The sequence below is a fragment of the Cimex lectularius genome, unplaced genomic scaffold (assembly GCF_000648675.2).
Source record: "Cimex lectularius strain Harlan isolate CLEC.00 unplaced genomic scaffold, Clec_2.1 scaffold125, whole genome shotgun sequence".
Taxonomy (NCBI): domain Eukaryota; kingdom Metazoa; phylum Arthropoda; class Insecta; order Hemiptera; family Cimicidae; genus Cimex; species Cimex lectularius.
This window is the reverse complement of record NW_019392662.1, coordinates 358,861-380,928: the sequence shown is the minus strand read 5'-3', so window position 1 is coordinate 380,928 and position 22,068 is coordinate 358,861. Positions and strand designations below refer to the sequence as shown.

Below are 22,068 nucleotides of genomic sequence, written 5' to 3'. Positions count from 1 at the left end.
GTTATATCGTGGGTTATATAAGACTTTTATTATATTATATAGTAATAAGTTCTATTATTACTATTAAGTTTTATGTATAATTTAGTATAATAATAGCTTGTCACAATGTATGGAAAAAATGAAAAACCTAACAGAATGTTCTTTTTCTTTTATCTTGACACCAACATGTTTTTATACACTTTAACATTAAAAAACATCTTATGTTATAACAAATCTTATGTTATAAACAAATTTATTCTTTTAAAAGAGCTTATTGAACAAGTAATTTTATTTTATTATAATTTCTTAAAAACAATACTTGAGTTTATTGAAATTTCAAAAAAACCCGGTCGCCTCCATGAGCGCTGTAAGCAAGAGACCAGTTTAACTGAGGTTTTTCTGCTGTTTCTCTTTTCCTTAGAAAAACAATTTGATCAAAATCGTTTTTTAAATGGCAAATTTGGCAAAAATTGGCCTTTTCCGAGGCCTAGGCAGATGTAACACTTTGTCCAGGACGTCACCAGTCTCTTGCCAGTACTGCACGAAATCCTCCGACGTTGAAACTCACACAGGGCAGGTAAAATGATTTTTTTCCTAGACTTTTTTCCCTTTTTAGTGACAGTTATAATGACCTGTTTCGCAGAAATTCGACGCTGACGATTACAGGATGGCACGATTTGTCGACAAGAGTAAATTAGTCAATAAGAACTTTGCGATTGATCTAATCGCCAAGGTCCCGCCGACTAAGACGAAGGATAGGGTCGTCTGGTGCGACGGAGGCAGCGGGCCTGAAGGCCATCCCAAAGTCTACATCAATCTGGTAAGCATTTATTACCCTAGGAGAAATTTTCATATTAAATTGTTCTCAATTTCCTTAGGACAAGCCTGGGAACCACACTTGCGGCTACTGCGGCCTAAGGTTCACGAAAGAAGGACACCACTGATTGCGGTTTGATTTTCATAGTTGAATTCTTCTCTTGACAAAATTGTAAATTTCTGTTGTTAAATTATTAGAGTTAAAACATTAAAAGATCATTAATAAAATTTACTTATCTTAATATGTTCAAAAGCAACGTACATTTATTTGTCGTGTGGGATAGGTGGGTGAGTCACTGAGCAAGGTTAAATTCACGGTGACTACCCAACTCTTATTTGTATATAAGGCTTGAAAGGTATGAATGTATTTATTAGCATGACTGATAACCAACTGAAGTTCTGTAAATAATAGAGTGTGGAAGAGTTGAATATAAATGACTGCACCTATACCAGAAATAAGTAAAAAATGCGAGGTAGAAAATATTTAAGGAGCCAGGAATGAATGACCTTAGCAGTTAGCTAGCAAAAAAAAAAAAAGCTTTCTCATTGGTCATCGACGAAATCATGTGAATTATGATTTACAATACAGTAGTATAACTTTTGATCAAACCATCTCAATACAACACATAAATCCAGGATTTAGTAGTCATAATTGACCGTATAAGAGAATTATTTTAATTAATTATTACATTCATTATACATTTTATCTAAGATCTTGGTTGAGATAAACAAAGCTAGCTCTCACTTGTGACACTGACTTTTTCAACTCAACCAAGACCTTAGGTAAAAAGTACAATACATAAAGGTAAGATAGAGTGTGATGGCTGAGGGTTTGTGGTTGTGAACTGATTAAGTGGCCATGAGTTTTGAATGTTGCCCCAGGAAAATTCTGATGCTTCAAACGTGAAATGGGCTAGTTCTTCATCTGCCATTAAAAATACTGCTAAAACTTGAGTTACAACCATTTTGCAATCAAAGAAGGCAGATTTCAAAAAAAGGAATTCATATTTACAAAACTTGGTTGTTTTATCACAATGATCAATCCAGATGGATCCTTACGATCATGCAACAACTTTTAATTTTTTACAGTCTTTTTCAGCTCTCGTATTAAATAAAAATTCACATGCTTCCTAGCACCATAGTTCATAAAAGACCCAAACGAAAAAAAAACCCTGTTTTACAAGTCATCATCAATTTTGAATTCCATAGACTTGGATTTAAATTAGTGACAATCTGTAATAAAATTGTTAACAATTCACTAGTTTTCGTGGTTCACTTGACTAATTAATACCTTTCAATTAATTAAGGTTTTTAGTTGAGATAAAAAAGACAGTGTCATGAGCGGGATTCAAACCCACGACCTTCAGCTGGATACGCCACTACTCTACCACCTGAGCTATCGTGACTTCGATCCACTCAGACACTAACTTCCCATCTCAACCGAGTGGATCGAAGTCACGATAGCTCAGGTGGTAGAGTAGCGGCATATCTAGCTGAAGGTCGTGGGTTCAAATCCCGCTCATGACAGACTTTTTTATCTCAACTAAAAACCTTAGTTAATTGAAAGATTGTTAACAATAGTGTGCTGTTCTTACCTATTATGAATGAACCTATGAATTATATTTAATGAACTTATTCCACTTACAGAACTTTACACTAAATTAAAATCAAATGGATGTAAAAGTAAAATAAATCCAAAAGTTAAACTTAACCATAATCTTGGGGATTGGGAATGTACATGGCAATAAACGCCTTCCTAATAACGGGTTACTGGGGAGGGGGAGTCATGAACAAAGTTGAAGACAGCAGTAGCTGAGTAGTTAGCTTATCAGGCTAAGATATAAGCTAAATAATCGACCTGGCGGTCATGAGTTTGATTCCAGCTGTCCCCCTGGAATTTTCTTTTCCATTTCCCCAAATATACAATTCAGACCGCATAGCATTCTCTGGCCAATATTGAAAATTAAGGCCATTAAAAAAAAAAGTTGAGGATGTCTATGAAGTGGAAAAATTGGAAGTTTTTTAATTAACTCTTGAGGGCCAGTAATTTAAAAAAAAATTGTGAGTATATCCAGAAGATATGAATTTGAACGCAGGACCTTTACCTTAAAGTGAAGTGTAGCTAAAATAAAGATTCTATACATTAATTGCAGGCATTTGCTTAATCCATTTCAATAAGTATTATAATTTATTGTAATTAATTATACTTTTAATCTAAAGTCTTGGTTGTGATGAAAAAGCAAGTGTCACAAGTAGGGCCGAAGGTTATGGGTTTGAATCCCGCTCATAATACTTGCTTTTTGATCTTAAACAAGACCTCAGATTAAGTATAATTAATTAAAATAATTAATATGGTCAATTATGACTGCTAAATGCATATATGGATTGATTATAATTTATTGTTTGGCTGATTCTGATCATTTTAGTCTGCCAGTCTTCAGTGGTTTTTGTTGGGCTTTGTTTTTAGTTGTTATAATTTTTTTTTTTGTTTGTTCAACTATCAAAATAAATGAAATGTCTGAATTTTAGAACTGTGGCTCTTTTGGGAGGAAAGAAAAATAAGATGGCAAAAAACTGATGCTCCAAACAGTGAAGCATCAGAAACGACCGAGCTACAGGTTCATCACATTGCAGGCCACACAAATAAAATATGTATTTAATAGATAACGGGTGTCATGGTGGCAGACTGGTTAGGGGGTCAGGCATGCATTTGTCATACTAACAATTTTGAGTTCAAATCCTGGCACAATCCATAGCTTTTTTTATTGAATGTTGTCACTAGTTCTGTGGAAACCAACAACCAATTTAAGTTATGGGTGCCGATAGCTTAGTTAAGTACCAACCAACTGGCGCCACACTATTTTTTTCCCAGGCAATAGTGGTCTTATGAGATAGCCAGTCTGGTGGCAACAACAAACTAATAAGGCTTGAATGAAAAATCGAAAGACAAAATAAAATAACCTGAAACTTGGGTTGTGTGGTTGTCTTTGATCATGCTAGTTTGCCTACATTGCTAATTTTGTCTGTTAGATGTATTTCAGTTTAATGCTAAGTGTTAGTTTGCAAGTTGGTGAAATGCTGAACCGGCATTGGGCAGGTTGTCAACAATCCCGTGAATGAAGACAGACCCAAAAAAGTGACCAAATGCTGGTTCAACTTGGGATGTGTTTCAGCCTTTCTTCTTTTCTCGCTAGTACCAGGATAATCAGATTTTATCAAACTAATGATTAATAACCCTTCAAACTTCATATTATATATCAGACGGCTCTGATATAAATCCTAGATATAAATGATGTTAAGGAATAAAATAAAATAAAAGATTTTATACGTTTATTATAATATAAGAAAATCATTGTTTATCATATAAATCAAAATTACTTTGACTTAATTAAATCTCCAACAACTTTCATGACGGCTTTCTGATTGCACATTGTCGTGAACCACCTAAAATAATAAAATAATTAAAACAGATATTCAATAGGACTTTTCTATATTTAAATAAATTACCGGTTTAGATTTGTGTACTTTGTCAAAGGAACATTTTTATGATAAGAAGGTAAGAGCCTTGTAAATAAAGCCAAATCGGCCAGAGTGACCCTTTCACCAACAAAAAATGTTCTAGTCAATAGATAGTTGTTGAGTTGGGGCATCCATTCGGAAGGGTTTGAAGAGTTACGGACTGTGTTTTCAGCGTACCAGACCCACTGGAGTACTTGGGCTTCCCTCAAGGTCGAGTCACCTCCTTTAAGCTGAGTGTCAGCGAGATAAAAGGCAATCGCGACACTATCGGTCAGGTTAAGCCCGTTTTTGTTGAAGTTTAAGTTTTCGCCCTTTTTAAGTCCGGCTTTCGCCTGGGTGTATTCATGGGTCAAGCAGACCAGAACTGAGCCGAGGCAGTTGTCGGTATAAACCAATCCTTCTGCATCGCCACCGCCATTCGAACAAACACCACCTCCGAGTTTTGCCGCAGCGAATTCTTTGCTTTTGGCTAAAGCAGTAGCAAGGCACTTCCCATTAGAACCAGATGCTTGGGCAGAGTCTGCCTTTCCTCCACCTTTGCCGTTCATAAGACCGCTTACGTTGTTAACCCATTCATTAGCTTTCAAACCTTTTTCAATGCCACTCTACAAGAAATAAAAGTCAACATAGAGGAAAATTTAATTTTTTACAATTTAAAAAAAAAAAAAAATCATTCACCTTTGAAACGGCACAAAGGCAAAATATTTTCTCAGAAGATTCCTCGACTGAGAAAAACATGGCTGAAGTTTCTGGAGAAAGTTGTTTTACTTGTTTTAAAGCTCCATCTAAAGCCTAAAATTCAAATTAAATACAATGCAATATTGTTACTCGTAAAATTACTAAATTAAAATTTGACATACTTTAGTGTTAGAACCCGCTTTAAGCTCGGCTACAAGGAATGGCACACCTTTTTGTTGAGTGGCAAGCTGTTTTGCGCTATCTACAACCTAAAGTAGAATAAAATTAATTATTTGCTATAAAATAAATATGTAATATATTTAATAAGTATATTTAATACTTGTTGTATTTGTTCAGTTTTCCCAGCTCGTTCACTGTCATCATATTTCTTTTTCATATTTTTCAGTGTAGTTCGTAACTCTTCCTAAAAATAATTTTAAAATTTTTAACAATTTAAGATTTTTTTTTTTGGGGGGGGGGGTTGGAAAATACCTTCTTCCAGTAGGGAATAACAGCTTGGGATATTTCATCGTTGAGCTGTGTTATTGCTCTCACTAAATCTTTTCCTGTTAACGATTTTGTTGAAGCAATATCGCTAAGCATATTAACAGCATTATCGAGAGCAATAGAATGATCCATAGCCTATGAAATAATATTAAATATTATTTTTATAACAAAAAAATAATTGATATTTACTTTTTTTGCTTCGGCACCGGTTAAAGCCACTATCCTTCTGATGCCTTTTGCAATCGCTTCTTCACTTGTAATAACAAAGTCTCCCATGTGAGATGACCTGTGTAAATGTCTGAAACAAAATGTAAAAATTTAAATGATTACAATTAATTAAGGTTTTTAGTTGAGATAAAAAAAGTCAATGGCACGAGCGGGATTCGAACCAACGACCTTCGGCTAGATACACCGCTGCTCGACCACTTGAGCTATCGTGACCTTGATCCACTCGGACAATAACTTCTCATCTCAACCCCACCTTTCGAATTTTCCCTCCTTTTTGCCATTTTTCAAATTAGTGAATTTAATAAATTAAAAAGAAGTATACTTCACTAAAGCTCTCCGTGGTCATTTCATTTTTCGCCAAGTATCCAATCCGATTACACGACATTTGAAAAATGGCAAAAATGAGGGAAAACTCAAAAGGCGGGATTGAGATAGGAAGTTGGTGTCCGAGAGTGGATCGAGGTCACGATAGCTCAAGTGGTAGAGCAGCGGCGTATCTAGCTGAAGATCGTGGGTTCGAATCCCGCTCGTGCCATTGACTTTTTTATCTCAACTAAAAACCTTAATTAATTGTAATATATTAATTGCTCAAGCGGACCACAAAATTAGTGAATTTAATGATTTAAATGATTATTGAATAAAAGGGGAATTTTAAAAGACTTACGTTCCACCGCAGAATTCAACCGAAGTTTCTATCGCCGCTTTGCTCTCAGGTGAGGAAATTAACCTTTCTACGGGCTCACCCACTGACACAATCCTGACAGGATCCGGGTAAACTTCCGAGAACATGGCTCTTAAGCCTACAACTTTCTTAGCAGTCGCTAATGGTGCACTTTGAGCATAAACTACTTTATCGGCTTTGGATATGTTATTGATCATGAATTCTGTCTTTTTAACTTGATCGGGGCTCATTGCTTTCTACAACGCAATGATTTTTTATTATTTTTTATTGTTGGGTAAGGCATGATGTTTACCTTATTGGTGAAGTCAAATCGGAGTCTGTCTGGTGCAACAAGGGAGCCTTTTTGATCAGACTCAGGCCCAAGAACAGCTCGTAAAGCGTGGTTTAAAATGTGAGTTGCCGTGTGGTTAGACATGACAAGCCTTCTTCTAACTTCATCGATTTGAAGATTCAATTTATCGCCGACTTTGAGCAAGCCTTCAACCTTCCCTGTGTGAAGAATATAACCACCTTTTAATTGTACATTATCTACGCTCACCTCGACGCTCTGAAAAATCCACTTTTATAAATTTGTTCAACACATTAATGCAAAATTTACACTTACCTCGTCTCCAACTTTAACCATAAAACCCTGGTCATAAATCTGACCGCCTTGTTCAGCGTAAAAACAAGTCTTGTCTAAAACGATACCACACCTGTCACCGGATTTCACTTCTTGGACAAATTGGGTTCCTTTCCTTAATGCTAAAACTTTTCCTTGGCACGGTTCAAACTCTAAAATTTTTTTTTACATTATAAGTATGGCAATCTATAACAAAATCTATACAAAAATCACTTACTATATTTGGCAAAGGCACCTTCACCGGCAACAGCTTTATAATTGTATTTAGGCGAATCGTCAGTAACAGGGACATCACTGTCTTGAAGTTCGCTAATTGCATGTACATCAAGACTAATCAAATTCGCATTTGCACTGTCCTTTCCTTGGCTCACCAGCTAGCAACATATTTTTTAAAATACGATAGTACCATCGATTTTATTTTATTTTTTTTAAATGGGTTTCCACCTGTGCGTGTTTTTTTGACTCTTCGTAAGCATTCATGTCGATTGTCAGACCTTTTTCTTCAGTCATCAAACCTGTTAGATCCACGGGGAATCCATATGTGTCGTACAGCCTCCAGGCAATATCACCTAATAAAAAAACAATTCAATATCACCTGATAAATGTTCACTAATTATTTCAAACATCAAATTTATACAACTCAACATAAATACACTTTATCTTTAAAAATCTGTATTTTTTTTAGAAAAATGAAAATTAGTCCAGCTTGGGAGTTTATGCTGGAATTATTTTTCATCTGGACATTTATCTTCTAGTTCAAATTTTAATTCAAATTCCTGTACTATGCCAGTACTTTTGAAAGTCCTACAATATAGAGCTAATAGCTTGTTGTTTAAGGTCCTTTTGGCATGTCTCTCCTCAAAGTTTTGGGCTTTAGATGACCAAAATGATCAGAAATTACCAAACTACAAGACTTAGAAGAAATCGCAAAATATAGCTAATATGTTATAGAATAATTTATAATTTTATGTTGGTAGATGTGAGATGGGAGTTTTATTTTAAAGTGGAAATAAGAACAGTTAACTACATTATTTATTACTGTAGATTTTTTTTGGCACTCACCAGGGAAAATATTTGTAGATCCCAGTTTGTCTATAGTTCGATTCAATAAATTCCTCCCTCTGCTTAAAGTCTTCAAAAATTGTTCTTCTTCCTCATTAATGATGGCCACAACATTCTGCGGGCATTTCTTCACTTCAGAGAACGTGTCGCCAAGGAGGTCGACAACGACTTGAACTAGTGATGAGAAAAAGCCTGGTTTCGCATTGAGCTTTTCCACAGCGTAGCGAACTGCTCTTCTCAAAATTCTCCTCAGGACGTAACTACAAAAGAGGAAATGAATTTTTGATCATTTATACGGTTGAAAAGAAATTACCCTCTTCCTGTGTTGTCTGGAGTGCCTCCATCGGAAATTGCAATTGTGAGAGTCCTGGCGTGGTCGGCTAAAACTCTATAAGCCATGTCTATTCCGTCTTTGTCTTCGTCTCCTACTCGACCTTGATAAGGTGGTGCATTTGTACCCTGGAGTGTTTATATAAAAATTAAAATTAATACAAAGAAAAGTTTTAAAAAACAATACTTTCTGAATTGCATCAAAAAGCGGCTTGAATATGTCAGTATCATAATTGGATCTTTTGTTCTGGATGACTGAAACAAGCCTTTCAAAACCCATGCCACAATCAATATGTTTTTTTGGAAGGGGCCTTAAACTACCACCGGTTTCTCTGTAAATAGAAAATCAACATTATTATATAATTAATTGATGTAGGTTTTTTTGTTTTTATTTATTTGAATCCTCATGTATTTTTGAAAAAAAGCCCATGCAAGGCCACTGGATTCGAACCCGGGACCTTTAACTTAGTGATTAGCTCTGTGTCAATTCTTAAATCTTCGTGGCCACCGACATCCCTAATGTAGAAGTTTATGGAATTTACCTGTTGTATTGGATGAACACAAGGTTCCATATTTCCAAGACATCTGGGTCATCTTGGTTCACCAAATGTGGCACTTCCCTGTTTCCAATCCTGTCGAAATGTAGCTCGGAACACGGCCCGCATGGACCTGTTTCGCCCATTTCCCAGAAATTGTCTTTCATGCTCCCCGGGAGGACGTGTGACTCCGGAATTCTACAAATTAAATTTATTTATCCAAACAGGCAATTTATAATTTACTAACTATTTTACCCCAATTTCAGCCAGATTTGCCTGCACTCTTCATCCGGCTCTAATCCTGATTCTTTATGCCCACCGAAATAAGTTACGTAAAGCCTGTCCTTCGGCAAGTGGAAAACTTCCGTCAGGAGTTCCCAAGCCCATGTGCATATTTCTTTCTATACAAAAACCAAATATTTAAAACAATTTTAAAACAATAAAAATACAGTGGTATTTGCTTACAACGATCTTCAAGAGACTTAGGCAATCAGATCATTACACCAAAAATTCATTGTACCCGAATTTATATTTAAAAAGAAAGAGTACATATTAGAAAAATTGTTAGGTTAAAAGAAAAAAGGCCAGTTATTACATGTGTATTACACTGATTTACATATTTATTACACACATATTATTACTTAAACAATAACTTGTAGAAATAATATATTTACCTCATTGATTATCATTAATTCACTGATTTTTTCATAAAATAATAAGTTATAGTGATTTGTATGCTTTTAGAACAATAAGACTTTTTTCCCAAAATTCTCTATACTTTTCTTTACATTTATTTTTTAATTATTACAAAAAATTAACAAACTCAACCAATTTCATAGGTTCTTCAAGTTGTACATAAAATAATAAATAAATAAAAGATATCACAGGGAAAAGTTATGAAAATTTATATTCATTTATAAATCAACTTCATGATTTAACTTTTTGACTGGAATGAATTCACAGCGCTCTCACAACTTGAGAATATCTTAAAACGAATCGGGTTTGAGCCTGACCCTTCACCTTTTTTCCCAGGTTGTGAATGGCACCATTTACGAGACCTAGCTTAGCGTGGAACTTTGAATTTGGTCCTAATAAATTCTTTGGTGCTAGGGAAGTTTAATTCTCGTTGAAGTTGAGAGTTTCACATGTACCATCATTCTGAACATATCGTTTTGCAGTTTTTGGACTCTTATTTATTTTCATAATTGCTGCAGCTTGCCATACCTCACTTCCATATAATATAGGTGACATATTGCCTGGGATATCAATGTGCAGAATTTTGTTTTCAGCTTGTTCCTTTCTATTTAGCAATGGGTAGAGTTTCAGCACTCTGGCACATCCTTCAGCTACTTTTATCTTTATGTATTTGTTCCAGGTAAGTTTCCTATCTGTATGGATTCCAAGATATTTGACTTGGACTTAGGATGGTTTGATTGTTGATGATCAACTCCAGGGGGTCTTGTGGAAAACAGAGAAAATTTTTTTGCTTCACATTGCATTTAAAGTGATTTTCCATTTTTCCATATACAATTCAATTTCTGTGCGCGCCTTTATACTATCAACTTTGCCGTATCATCAGCAAACATCGCTAGCTAAGTATATATTAAAAAGCACAGGTGAAAGGATCGAGCCCTGAGGAGTGCCTGCTTTAATTTGCTTTGTCGCTGAGGTACGCTCATTAATTTTAACATACAATGACCTGCTTTTGAGAAATGAAGATAAGGAGCAGTAAAGGCATAAATAAGTTCCATATTTTTTAATTTGAATTATAAGCGTTAAGTACCAAACTGTCAAAAGCTTTCTCCAAATCTAGAAATCTGCAGATTATGTGCTGTTTAAGTTCAAATCCTTTTACGATAGAATTTTACTCGACATTTTAAACTCAAACTTGTCAAGATGAAAGAAACCAAAATGGTGACTGAGACTAAGTTACAAGGAAAATTAAAATTTGTGCTGGGTCCTGTGGGGATTCCACAAATTCAAGATTCGATTGAGTAAAACAAGAGAACGTTAGTTATTTGTTAATATTCAGGAAATTTAAGGGAAGGAAATCTCAGAAAATCGTTATAAGTGAATCAAAGGACATGTTTTTCCTTTCAAAATTCATCGCTATTACCAGATTATCATTGTAACCGGCACCTTTATTAACGAATTCCACTCTACCTTAAAGTAATCGCCGAAAGACCAATTGCCCAACATTTCAAAAAATGTATGGTGGTAAACGTCCTTGCCGACATCGTCGAGATCGTTGTGTTTACCACCTGCCCTGATGCATTTCTGAGTGTTCACAGCCCTCTTCCAAGTCGCCATAGCACTGTTTGGATCTGCCGTCCCAAGGAATATCGGCTTGAACTGAACGAAAACATCATTAGATACAAACTACAACCGTAATTTTATGAACTCACCTGGTTCATGCCGGCATTGGCAAAAAGGAGCGTTGGGTCGTCGTGTGGGATGACTGGCGAAGAATGGACATATTCGTGATTCTTTTTCTTCACAAAGAAATTGATGAACTGGTTTCTTATTTCTTTGGCACTCATTGACGAGTCCATTTTGGTTTGGTTAAAAACAAAGCTGGACTGGAGGAAAAAGTAAATGAATAAGAATTTAAATCTAAACAAAATTTTCAGGTTAATTGTATAGAAAAAAAATATTATTTAGGGCTGGTTTATGTTCTTTTTGTTTTATACCCCCGTTTGCTATACCTAGAATAAGCTAAACAACAGAGATCTAAAAACAACAAATAATAAAAACAAGGTGTTGATGTCAGTTCAATAAATCATTTGTATTTTAAAATTACTATCCTATCAATATTAAAGTCTTGCACTAAATGAATATAACAATTAAACAATACAGACAATAGTGAAACCAGGAGTTGGTCTAATGCATAAATTAGCATATCATTCGAGATGTTATCCGAAGGATGATGAAGCTTGATTAATTGTTAGTAAGCAGTAATAATTCAGTATGCCTAATCTCACTGCTGGCATGATGCATTTTAGATTCTTACCATCTTTTTAGTGGTGGATTAGTGAGATGTTTTGTACAGTCGGTTTGCTTTTATGTTTGTTATGCTATGAAAATGAAAACAACGAGGCGGGTAGACCAAAATGATCGGAAACAATCAATTAGTGGCTCAATGTTCCTTATATTGTACTAATTTAACATATAATTCAAACAAGAATAAAGTGGATTATTATACTTTCTCTTCACATTTTTTTAAAATAATAAATATTATCAATTCTGGGTGCCCTTGGTAATATACAAAACATCACTATTATGCGTCCTGTTGCATAAAGAGCATATGTTGAAACTGTCATCTCTTGTAAAGTTGTTATTAAGACAAAACAACTAGCACCTAATTTTAATTTTGAAAAACTAGCAAGCTAACGGAACGAATGACATTTTAGAATTTTGTGGCATGTTAAAGAAGGGATGGCCAATATTGAGATCCTTATACAACAAAAATCTAGAGGAATTTTAAGCATGAAACAGACATCTCTCTGTGCGAGAAGTACGAATATTGTTAACTAATTTAGAATGTAAAAGCGGCTAAAATTTAAAATTGTCTAGGGAAAAATTAGCATTGAGCCGACATTGTTGAGCCAAGGTATTCCAGGAAGAGAACCATGATATTTTGGATCTAAATTTAATCATCCCTAGCGCAGTAATTCTAGGGAGGCGGTGGTTTAAGAAAGTTTAGGACCATGCAGATATAAGAGGTGTGTAAATTTAATATAAATTGAAACATGATAGTTCATTAAAGGTTAAAAAAGATAAAAGATTAATCTAAAGTACTGTCAAAAAGGATAGGTTCACCAAATATATAGAAACATATTTATCAAAAAAACATTTTTCACAATAGGGCTTGGTCCCTTGCAGTGAGTAGAAAAATATAAACTAATTAAATAACAAAAGTTTAGAAAATATTATGCAAGAGATATTAATTAATTAACAAAATTAGTATAAGTAGTAATAAAGGGAAGGAAGTATAAAAGGAAAAGTATAAAAGAGAGAAGAAAAAGAGGATAGCAACAAGATCATGTTAAATCACATTAGTTTGATCAAATCATGCAGTGTTTGTAAAAAGTTGAAAACTTCATGCCTGAAAGATTGAAGGGGGTTGGCAAAGCCTTTATCGACACAAACGATTCACAATCAAAAGTAAATACTATAAAGTTGGCAATATCCTTATTTATTTTCAAGCAGTTTAGATGGAATATTGCCATTAAAAAAATTCAACATAGAGTCCACATCAGTGCTTTGAAGAATGGGATATTTGTCGACAGCAATGTGTAAGAACTGGTTGAAGTTCACTAAGTTTACAATATTCGATAAATCTAAGAGGACTTCTTGAAAAAGCAGCAGTGCAGAAACCTATGATTAGAGACACATTGGGTGTCAGAACATTAAAAGTTTAATATTTTATTTAACTATGCAAAGACCGAGCACGGATCCAGAACTAGGTAATACATGAGTTGCATCTGAAGGTACAATCGAGAAATTTACTGAAGATAACACATGTTGATCAATTTTGAAATCACTTGATCATTGGTTTTCAACATTTTAACATTAAAGTCACCCAAGATAAAGACTTGATCAAGCAGGAATAATTAGAGAATAGATTTTCAAAATTAGTAATATCAGTTACAGGAGAAGAAGGCCTTTAAATAGACCCAATCAAATATATGTTATTCTTAACATAAACCTCAATAATGATGTACTCGATGATATCACTTGGGGACGAAGTTGACATGATTTTAAACTTATATTTAGTACAATTAATTAAGGTTTTTAGTTGAGATAAAAAAGTCAATGGCACGAGCGGGATTCGAACCCACGATCTTCGGCTAGATACGCCGCTGCTCTACCACTTGAGCTATCGTGATTAACTAACTAACATAACTAACTTCCCATCTCAAAATTCAAAAGGTGAGGTTGAGATAGGAAGTTAGTGTCTGAGTGGATCGAGGTCACGATAGCTCAGGTGGTAGAGCAGCGGCGTACCTAGCCAAAGATCGTGGGTTCGAATCCCGCTCATGCCATTGACTTTTTTATCCCAACTAAAAGCCTTAATTAATTGTAATGTATTAATTGGTCAAGCGGACCACGAAATTAGTGAACTTATATTTAGTGCTCAAATAAATTACTATACCGCTTTGCTTTCTATTTCGATGAATATAGTTGTATGATTATTTAAAGCATAGAAGAGGAATGGATTACAATTCGTCTGTCGCTTTTACAAAGCCTGTTATTTCTAATCAAAACTTATCCAGATGAATTGAGTTCACCGATGGTTTTAACCAAGTTTCAGAGACAGGCAGAAACTCTAGCTGATTGTCACATGATAATATTTAAATTATCAATGGGTTTTTTTCTGAGGCTTTGTACATTAAAATGCCCAAAAGTGAATGAATTAATAATAAAATATAGTAGTATCAATGATGATTTGTTTAGAAAGGCATGATATATCATGCCAGTTAAAAGTTCTGTTGTAAACCAAATAAAACAAAAAATATATAAGAAATGATTAGGCAATCTTGAGGGTCCTGAGGACAATGTCTTTGCACTGAAAATAATTATGCTGGAGTGGTACAGGATATTTTTATCCATCTAGGGTGGACTTAACGTGGTTTTAAAATTTTCAAACTGACATACACTGGGTGTTAAACGGTCCATCTGGAATCTTTTAAAAACTGGGAAAAAATGGTAGGAAATAATCAAGAAAAGTCCTACCTTCTAGAATGGACGGGTTCAAGAGAAAGTTTTGAAATCGAATTCTTTCCCGATCTACTGGCCGGAGGTGATATTAAAAAAAAAAAAATGATGAACTGATTCTGATATGGGAGAAAGTGGCACAGCAGGTCTCAACTCTCAGCAACCGGCAGAACAAGAAAAGTGGACACACGTGAAACCGCTGAAAGGTTGCACGACAAGTTCAGAAGAGAAACGTGACAAAATCGATTGAAAATTTTCAAAAACCACTTTAGTCAAAAATGACAATTTTGCCATTTTAGTTTGAAAGACGGTTTAAAAAAAAATGGGAAAAATTGTGTTTTTATTTTGTAGCGACGATGGCCAACATGAGCGGAGATTCTGAAAATCAGTAACAGCCATTTTTATTTTCACTGTTTGCTGTATTCCACGGTTTAAATTGTATGTAAAGTTTTACTTCTAGTGTTTTAATATAGTTTTATCAGTATTTTTTGTAAGAATCGTTAGTTTATTTTTTTGTTTTGTTTTTTAAATCCTTCGGGGAATTAGATAGGGTGAGGAAGAATCGGTTGGGCAGTGCTGCGATCTTCTAGGCGATCCGTTTGCGTTGTCTCCTCCATTGTGCTTATCTACCCTCAGGATATGCTGATTGCTTGTCTATTTTTCGGGGAAAATTGTTAGTTAAAAAGGCTGATCTAGGTGAAAAGGGTCGACTTTATCGGTTGAGGCCGCAGGATCCAGTCAACCGCGTTATTCCTTTTTTATGCACTCGGCCGGTGTTTTGAGGATGAAGCTCGTCGACCGAGTCGTCCGCAGTTTCTGCGTCGCGAAAGTGTTCAGGGAGAACAGTGATAAAATCAAAGGGATCGATTTTTCCCCCAACGGCGATGCTCTCATCTCATGCAGCGACGACGACCAGATCGTTATATACGACTGCGAAAAGGGCACCCTCACCAAGACTGTGAACAGCAAGAAATACGGCGTGGACCTGATCCACTTCACCCACACCAAGAACACGGCGATCCACAGTTCGACGAAGGTGGACGACACGATAAGATATCTGTCCCTTCACGACAATAAGTACATCAGGTACTTCCCGGGCCACACGAAGAAAGTAGTCTCGATGTGCATTTCCCCCATCGAAGACTCCTTCTTGTCTGGTTCGTTGGACAAGACGCTCCGACTCTGGGACTTGAGGTCTCCGCACTGCCAAGGCATGGTGCATCTGACAGGAAGGCCGATAACAGCTTATGACCCCGAAGGCCTCATCTTTGCCATCGGTATCAACTCAGAGAGCATCAAACTCTACGATTTGAGATATTTTGACAAAGGGCCTTTTGTCACGTTCGAACATGTTCAGGAGAAGGAGTGCGACTGGACGGGCCTTAAATTTTCCAGGGACGGAAAGACCGTCCTGATATCCACCAACGGATCGACGATTAGGCTGATCGACGCCTTCAACGGCACTCCTCTGCAAACGTTCACCGGCCATCTCAACAACAAGGGCATCCCGATCGAGGCGTCGTTCAGTCCGGACTCACAGTTTATATTTAGTGGATCCACTGACGGCAGGGTGCATGTCTGGAATGCGGACACCGGCTACAAAGTCTGTGTACTCAACGCGGACCACACCGGCCCCGTACAGTGTGTCCAGTTCAACCCAAAATTCATGATGCTCGCCTCGGCTTGCACCAACATGGCCTTCTGGCTTCCGACTAATGACGACTCAGGTTAAATTCAAGATTAACAAAAACAAAAAAATCATTCCTCAATTGTAATTCAAGAAACTTCCACAAAAATGAATTAAGACTTGGGTGGAGGCTTATATTTTCTTTCCTCTCGTGTTCCTAATAGATTTTACTCCCCCAAAAAAATATTGAGCAAATTATTCTGTCACTTGCTGATTTATTATTATTAATATATATTTTTTTAAAAGGATTTGAGCCTCGACCCAAAATATGTTTTGTTCAATCCCGCATATTCTCGAAGAACCAGGGTAGTTCAAAATGAACTTGTTTGTACTCCCTTCATGCAAAAAGCANTATATATATAAATATATTGTACCAGTTTACTCTGAATAAGAAAAAGATAATATATATAAATTGTATGTATATATTTGATTTTCACGATGTGTGTATCTTGGGGATTTTTATCTTCCCTTTGTTTTAACAGTCCCACCGTTTTTTGTCCAAGCTTTTCTAATCTGCTTCATCTTGTTGGAATGAGATTGCTTCATACTGCTCCAATCCGTTGGAGGTTGAAAAATATAATTGAGAATCGATAGCATGAACGTATTGTAAATGTGAAAACACAAGTCGCTTCGAATTATTTTCAATAAAATCCTAGTAAATTTGTGTAGAAGTTTGTTACACGGTTTTATTTTATCTTTTTAAATAAAGTTAATTTATTTTTCAATTGTGTTACAATCTGTCGATAATGTTTAAACAGCAGCTGTCAGGACTAACTAAGCATATTTATCCGTAAGAACTTTATACAGTTTTTAACAACTTATTTGTTTAATAATCTATAATAAAAACATGTAGTTTTATTAATGTACTAATAATGGTGGAAGTATTTAAAAATATACATTCAGTATAAAGGGTCATTTTTGAATAATTTAATTATTATACACTTTATGAAGCAATTGCTTTCCACTGTAAAAAGCTCGATTAGGCTTGTTTAATGAAAAAGAAAAGAAAATGTGATATTTTTGATGTTTTAATATGTGATTGGATTTGCGGGTGGGAAAAGGAATGTTTTTTAGAAAGAGTGCACAATTTTTTCCTAGAAATTACGGTGACATCTCCAAGTTATTTTTCTTGTATCAAATTCGCTTGTCAATGCACAATACATCCCGTGAAATTTTGTCAAAAAATCGTCAACACATTTTCTGTACAGCATTATAAAAATTGGATTCTTTATTGTCTTGTATATATTATATGATAAACTGCATAGTTGAATATATATATTTTTTAAGAAAATCCTTAAAGACGATGATCTCAGCTGTATTTGTTTTGACGACGCAGAGCTCAGTTGGAACTATCCTGGTTATTTTTCTACTTATTGTCATTTTTTATTATTTAAACAGAATTTTAGAGTACTTATTGCACTTATATTAGGTTTTAAAAAAAACCATGGTAAAGTGTTTATTTTACTAAATTTTATGTAGTTGATTTTTTTTATAATTAAAATGAGGGTATAACTAGTTTTAAATAAAAGAAAAAGTATACTATAAAAAAACAGTAGACTAGTGTATATATTAGATTTTTCTTAATTTTTCAACTTCTTAAAAGATTATTTGTTTTGCTTTTTGAACTGATTTTGTATTGTTAAAGAAACTAAAAATGAGTCTACAATAATTTTAAAAAAGTTTTAGAAAGAAGATAGGTAACAATAAATGAACAATTTAAAAAATGTAAAAACAAATATAAAACATAAAAAATTATTTTTGTTAATGTAGTTTCTTTTTTCTTTGTCAGTATTTAAGATTGTGATAAATTAACCCACCCTTGTGATAAAACCTCATTGGGTTAACATAAAAATTTTTTTTTTTGTGTCTTGCTTAGCACGCCGGTCAAATTTATACACTCTTGTCGTATATTTTTGGTTTGTTTTAAAAGTTGTAAATCATTACACACACACACAGGGAATAAAATTGTGTTCAGAGATCAGTTAAGACTGTCCGAATTGCTTTACGTGCAGTGGAAGATATTGTAAAATGTGAATAGTTGCTGAAAATTTTTTTTTACTGTGAACATGTGGCCTCACTTTAGTATGCCTAATGATTTTTTCTGTTTTTGAAATAATTAATTAAACGTTAAATTAAAGGTTTTTTTAAGTATAAAATAATAATAGTCTTATGGAAAAAAATCACTTTAAGGTGTACCGGCAAGAGAAATTGATTTTATACGAGTGTTTTAACTATTAAAAATAAAGTTTTACTTCTACATATCATTATTTATTGGTCCTTGTACATCCTCACAAAGGAAAAAATGTAAAATATCTTTGTAAAATAAACAATCTGAACGTAAAAAAATATATACGTACCAAGCAACACTGCGGATAATAGAAAATGCATCGAATTTCAGGCTTGAAGCATTTTCTTCTATCTGCGTACCAATCAGATGCTTTCTGTATCGTAAATGTGTGCCTATCGTCTTATGTTATGTATGATCTTATGTACACATTTTTTTAGGGTTCTTCCAATAAGATATATATATAATGTATGGTAATGTACATAAAATTTATTCTACTCAGCATATGTACATACAGACTTCAACAGGATTGGATAAAAACAAATGAGAAAAAATTATTAGGGGCCTAAAAAAGATAAAATTTATAATGGTGATAAATTACCGAAGTTTGCTCTTCAAAGTTTCTCAAAGAACATCGTTATAGTAGGCTGTTTTGTTGAGTTTTTCAACTACAGGAAATTTTGTTTGCAGAGGGTCGATTGCTTGAGTTAATAGTCATGTTACGATGTTTTTAAATCCACTATTGGATATTATTCTGATTTTGTCTTTCAAATTTTGAGCTATTTGAAAGATTTTTCTAAACTTTCTAATTGTCCATTCCTGTTTTTCTTCTGAGGTCAAATTGATTAACACTTCTCTAGAATTCAAGTAGGGGCAAACCTCTGACAAGAGTCAAATGTATGTTGTATTTTGGAGGCAAAGAGATGGATTTGCCAATTGGAGGTCTCAGAATTAAATAATAATGTGGACCTTGTAACTTTCTGTAATTTGAATTCGTAAAAATTCAATAAGCATATATCAAGTGGACTGGACCTCTCGACCAACCAAAGTAAACATTCCTATGCTGTGATTCATAACGATGGCTTCTACCTGATGAATACAAATTCCGGGTGACATCGATCTCAACACAGTATATTTTCATACAGAAGATATAATTTTACATACACAAAATGAGATAAAAAGGTCAATGTCACGGATGAAATTCAGACCCACAGTCTTTATTACTTTACCCTTAAGCTCTAACCGCCTAAGACACCATGACGGCCATCCCTGAAATACCTTTTTACCTCAAAACATAGATCCTTGGTTCTCATCTCAGTTTACGATGCTTGATGACTTTTACAACACAATTTTCATTTAACATTGAAGATTGTGCTGTTTCATTATAACGTCGATGAGTCGCTCCTATGGACCTGTACCAACAGTTCTGTTCCTTGTTAACTTACTTCTTGAAAACCCTTCTTTTTATTTTTTAATTACTTTGGTGTAAAAAGTAAAGTAATGTCGGTTCTGTTGTTTTTATTTAGATGTATATAACTCAGTATCTGAATGTAGTTTCACTTAACATTGCTGTTTCCAGGTCCAATTTGTGTAATTCTTATGGTCATACTGTTCTATGTGTGTATTTCACTTTTATTGTATTAAAGGAAAAATGAAACCTATAAAAATAATAACCATTAATTAAAAATACCGTACAATTTTAGGCGACAATAGATTTGTGGGTGGCTTTAGTTTGATTTTTAGTATCAACCAATTAAGGCTTAGTCATTTAAACTGTTTTACAATTTTGTATGCTTTCAAAGTAAAGCATGATTCATTAAAAACTAAATATAATGATAAGAGTTTAAAGAGACCGTTTTAAACATTGACTGTAGTTTAAAAAAAAATATATTATGCAAAAATTATTGCTGCAGGGTTTGTTACTCGTTAGAGTAATAAGAAACAACAATTTTTTATTAGTTTTCATTGTGTTGCTTATTACTCTAATGAGTAATAAGCTGAAAGGGGAGCTAGATTGGCCTCGAAATGCATCGGTATCGATAAAAAATTGAGTGATTGAAATTGAGTCAGTTAGCTTAGAGTTTAGAGTTAGGTCAGTGACCAGTGATGAGCTAGAAGTTGGATTTTGAATGGAACAGTTGTTGGCTGCAAAAATGGAGAGGGACCTTTGTTAGGTTTTATGGAGTGAGCAAACTTCGGAGGACACTTTAGACACAAACACATAATTATGATCTGCAATGAGTACGAAGTTCAGAGAGCTGATTTATTACGGAATATTGCTGGGTATAAGTGTTGAACGGCCTTTCAATTTGGACACTTTAATTGTTACTAATGATATAGATGTATATACTCATATATTTGATTTTCTGGTGTCTTGTAGCATTGAAATTTAAATTAGAGGATTAGGCTAGGTTGGGTGTGGTGGTTGTGGTCGGGGGGCGAGTGGGGGTCATTGTCGGGGCGCTTGATTTTTATAAAGCCCTCTAGTCCCGCTGCGTTGGCTTGTGCGGCTTTGGTCATCCTCCTGGCCCCTTTGGTAGTCTCCGCCTCATCGGGTTTCATATAGTTATTTCTTTGGCCAATGCATAAAGTAAGGTCAGAAAAAAAAAAAACTTCGGAGGAGTTCTAGCTTTGGCTTTTATACCTCCTTTGTGGATTATAAGCAGTTAATAAACATTGTTTTCAAAAGTAAAGACCTGGATTACTTTTTTAAGCCCCAATGACGGATTTGAAAGAAAAGCCAATCCTAATTCCTAATGAATTACCAACTCTCCAAGATAAAAGTCTCTTTGCCCCCAAAATACGACATACAGTAGGCTTCTCGTTATCTGCATTTGGACCCCTAGTTGAGGTCTAGAGAATAGTGCGAATGAGTATGAAGCAATTTGACAGCAGAAAAATACAAACTAAAGAAAAACAGGAATGGACAAAATACAAATTTGGAGAAATCTTTCTATTAGATTAAAAGTTGAAAGACAAAATGATAGAATATGAACTTTTGTGGATCAAAGCAACATTGTACCATGACTGCTAACTCAAGCAACGGACCCTCTGCAACAAAATTTCCAGCAGTTGAAAAACCCAACAACTGTAATGATGTCGTTTGGGAAACCTGAAACTTAATTCATCACCATATACTTCTAAGGCTTAGTACACATTGGTCATTGAATCGCGCAATGTATTGCGTGTAAACAGGTGCTTGTGGTGAACACATGGAACACTTGGACAAGAGCCATTTTATGATGGAAGTCTAAGAAGTTGTTTGTTTGTGGTGTCTCTATTGCTGCTAAAAACTAAGAAGACAGTGACATAAGAAGTGCTGAGTCCATCCCATTCCAAGAGATAAATTCACAATTAGTACGTTCATTACTTTCTACCCCAAATTATATGATTACAATCCAAAATTTTTCAATTATTTTAGAATATCAATAAACACTTGAAGATTTTTTTGTTCTTGATTAAGGGCGATATTTTATCAAGACCTCAGTGTGTCAGGGATTCCATCTTGCCAGAAGAAAAACTCGTAAAACAATAGATAATGTTGACATTTCAGAACAAAAGTGCATCACCTTTTAAAAATATTACAATTAATTTTAGTTGAGATAAAAAGTCACTGGCACAAGTGGGATTCGAACCCAC

At 34.7% G+C, this 22,068-nt stretch overlaps 3 protein-coding genes across 3 annotated transcripts; 2 read left to right on the top strand and 1 right to left on the bottom strand.

Moving 5' to 3' along the window:
• Positions 1-358: 358 nt before the first annotated feature.
• On the top strand, positions 359-1,027 carry LOC106668708 (NADH dehydrogenase [ubiquinone] iron-sulfur protein 6, mitochondrial). The gene is made up of 3 exons (XM_014397684.2): positions 359-556; positions 623-799; positions 858-1,027. Exons 1-3 carry the CDS (start codon positions 431-433, stop codon positions 921-923), a joined length of 369 nt encoding a protein of 122 aa, XP_014253170.1. The 5' UTR covers positions 359-430; the 3' UTR covers positions 924-1,027.
• Positions 1,028-4,110: 3,083 nt separating this feature from the next.
• Positions 4,111-14,930, bottom strand: LOC106668747 (alanine--tRNA ligase, cytoplasmic). Its single transcript, XM_014397777.2, has 20 exons — positions 14,696-14,930; positions 11,365-11,538; positions 11,123-11,311; positions 9,215-9,360; positions 8,966-9,157; positions 8,611-8,755; positions 8,407-8,552; positions 8,094-8,353; positions 7,476-7,600; positions 7,249-7,405; positions 7,014-7,183; positions 6,702-6,956; positions 6,392-6,645; positions 5,689-5,797; positions 5,485-5,634; positions 5,333-5,416; positions 5,175-5,261; positions 4,993-5,106; positions 4,303-4,919; positions 4,111-4,239 (listed from the first exon to the last, which is right to left on the bottom strand). The coding sequence occupies exons 2-20, from the start codon at positions 11,509-11,511 to the stop codon at positions 4,170-4,172; spliced, it is 3,417 nt and encodes a 1,138-aa protein (XP_014253263.1). The 5' UTR covers positions 11,512-11,538; positions 14,696-14,930; the 3' UTR covers positions 4,111-4,169.
• A 159-nt stretch (positions 14,931-15,089) lies between these two features.
• On the top strand, positions 15,090-16,727 carry LOC106668748 (WD repeat-containing protein 82). Its single transcript, XM_014397778.2, has one exon. It carries the CDS (start codon positions 15,438-15,440, stop codon positions 16,407-16,409), a length of 972 nt encoding a protein of 323 aa, XP_014253264.1. The 5' UTR covers positions 15,090-15,437; the 3' UTR covers positions 16,410-16,727.
• The last annotated feature ends 5,341 nt before the right edge of the window (positions 16,728-22,068 follow it).

Bases quoted from the DNA above. Each gene is read 5' to 3' on its own strand.
- LOC106668708 (XM_014397684.2), top strand. From the start codon at position 431: ATGGCAAATTTGGCAAAAATTGGCCTTTTCCGAGGCCTAGGCAGATGT. The intron at 557-622 runs GTAAAATGATTT...CCTGTTTCGCAG, and splicing joins TTGAAACTCACACAGGGCAG to AAATTCGACGCTGACGATTA. The intron at 800-857 runs GTAAGCATTTAT...CAATTTCCTTAG, and splicing joins CCAAAGTCTACATCAATCTG to GACAAGCCTGGGAACCACAC.
- LOC106668747 (XM_014397777.2), bottom strand. From the start codon at position 11,511: ATGGACTCGTCAATGAGTGCCAAAGAAATAAGAAACCAGTTCATCAAT. The intron at 11,312-11,364 runs GTGAGTTCATAA...GTTTTCGTTCAG, and splicing joins CCAATGCCGGCATGAACCAG to TTCAAGCCGATATTCCTTGG. The intron at 9,158-9,214 runs GTAAAATAGTTA...TTTAATTTGTAG, and splicing joins CAAATCTGGCTGAAATTGGG to AATTCCGGAGTCACACGTCC.
- LOC106668748 (XM_014397778.2), top strand. From the start codon at position 15,438: ATGCACTCGGCCGGTGTTTTGAGGATGAAGCTCGTCGACCGAGTCGTC.